Here is a 1,182-nt window from a genome sequence, read left to right as displayed (position 1 = left end):
TCGTGATCCGCCCGTCTTGGCCTCCCAAAGTGCTGGGATTACAGGCTTGAGCTACCGCGCCCAGCCTCCGGATTTGTTTTTAAAGGATCCCTTATTTCCTTATATGTTTTGCTCAGTTTAGTGGGTGTCTGTGAGGGCCCTTACCCTGCAGAGAGGCAGGATTCTAGAAGGGCAGGAGCAGGGCTCTGAGCCCCACCCCCAGACTCAAATCCTGCCATTTCCAGCCAAGGCCAAGTTACATCGCCTCTCTGTGCCTCAGTTACCACATCTGTACAGTGGGATTGGTTATCAACTTGCTGCCGGGCCTTGGGGAATTAATGGGTCCATATGTGTAAATTCTTAGATGAGAGTCTGGTACCAAATAGTTTCTCCCTAGATGCTGGCTGTACTGATTATCAATATCAGAGCTCGGGCTGGGGAGCAGGAGAGTGGCCCACTGAGAGGGCCAGAACTCTCAAGGACTCGTACATGCCCCCTCGCCCCCCTGCAGTGGTACCCAGAAGTGAATCATTTCTGCAAGAAGGTGCCCATCATCGTCGTGGGCTGCAAGACTGACCTGCGCAAGGACAAATCACTGGTGAACAAGCTCCGAAGAAACGGGTTGGAGCCTGTGACCTACCACAGGGTAGGAAACCCAGCCTGAGGTGGGGGTTGGGGAGGACTGGGTAAGGGGACCTCTGGATGCCTCTCAGTGGCACCAGGCGTCCCGCACGCTCAGGGTGTAGGTCAGAGCTGGGGTCGTCTTAGAGGCTGTCGGTGTCAGGAACTTCCAGCACTTGGAAATGGTCCCTAGAATATGCTGGGAGGCTCCACTGGCGGAAGGGAGAGCAAAGAAGTAGGCGTATCAGAGGCAGTTCCACCACCAGCCTGAGACCCAGAGAGGAGGCCCACATATTCAGACTGTGGGATCCTCTGCTACACGCCCGGGTTCATAGGAAGTTCATTTCTTGGTGCCTTGGGAGGCAAAGAGGCCCAGCCCAGAATGGAGGTAAGAAACACAAGGAAGGCTGGCTGGGCACGGTGGCTCACGCCTGTAATCCCAGCACTTGGGAGGCCAAGGTGGGTGGATCACTTGAGCTCAGGAGTTCGAGACCAGCCAGGGCAAAATAGTGAGACCCTATCTCTACCAAAATTACAAAAAAATTAGTCAGGTGGTGTGATGGCGGGTGCCTGTAGTCCCAG

At 54.9% G+C, this 1,182-nt stretch overlaps 1 protein-coding gene across 1 annotated transcript in view; it reads left to right on the top strand.

Moving 5' to 3' along the window:
• The window catches only part of RHOD (ras homolog family member D), a 23,114-nt gene that overhangs the window by 20,207 nt on the left and 1,725 nt on the right, over window positions 1-1,182 (top strand). Inside the window, exon 4 of the mRNA XM_011942760.1 lies at window positions 491-625. Within this exon, the coding sequence (XP_011798150.1) occupies window positions 491-625 (135 nt within the window). The remainder of the gene's footprint in view (window positions 1-490; window positions 626-1,182) is intronic.

This window comes from Colobus angolensis, unplaced genomic scaffold (genome assembly GCF_000951035.1).
Source record: "Colobus angolensis palliatus isolate OR3802 unplaced genomic scaffold, Cang.pa_1.0 Scaffold21, whole genome shotgun sequence".
Taxonomy (NCBI): domain Eukaryota; kingdom Metazoa; phylum Chordata; class Mammalia; order Primates; family Cercopithecidae; genus Colobus; species Colobus angolensis.
Note: the sequence above shows the minus strand (reverse complement) of the source record. Positions and strands in the feature narration are given on the sequence as shown.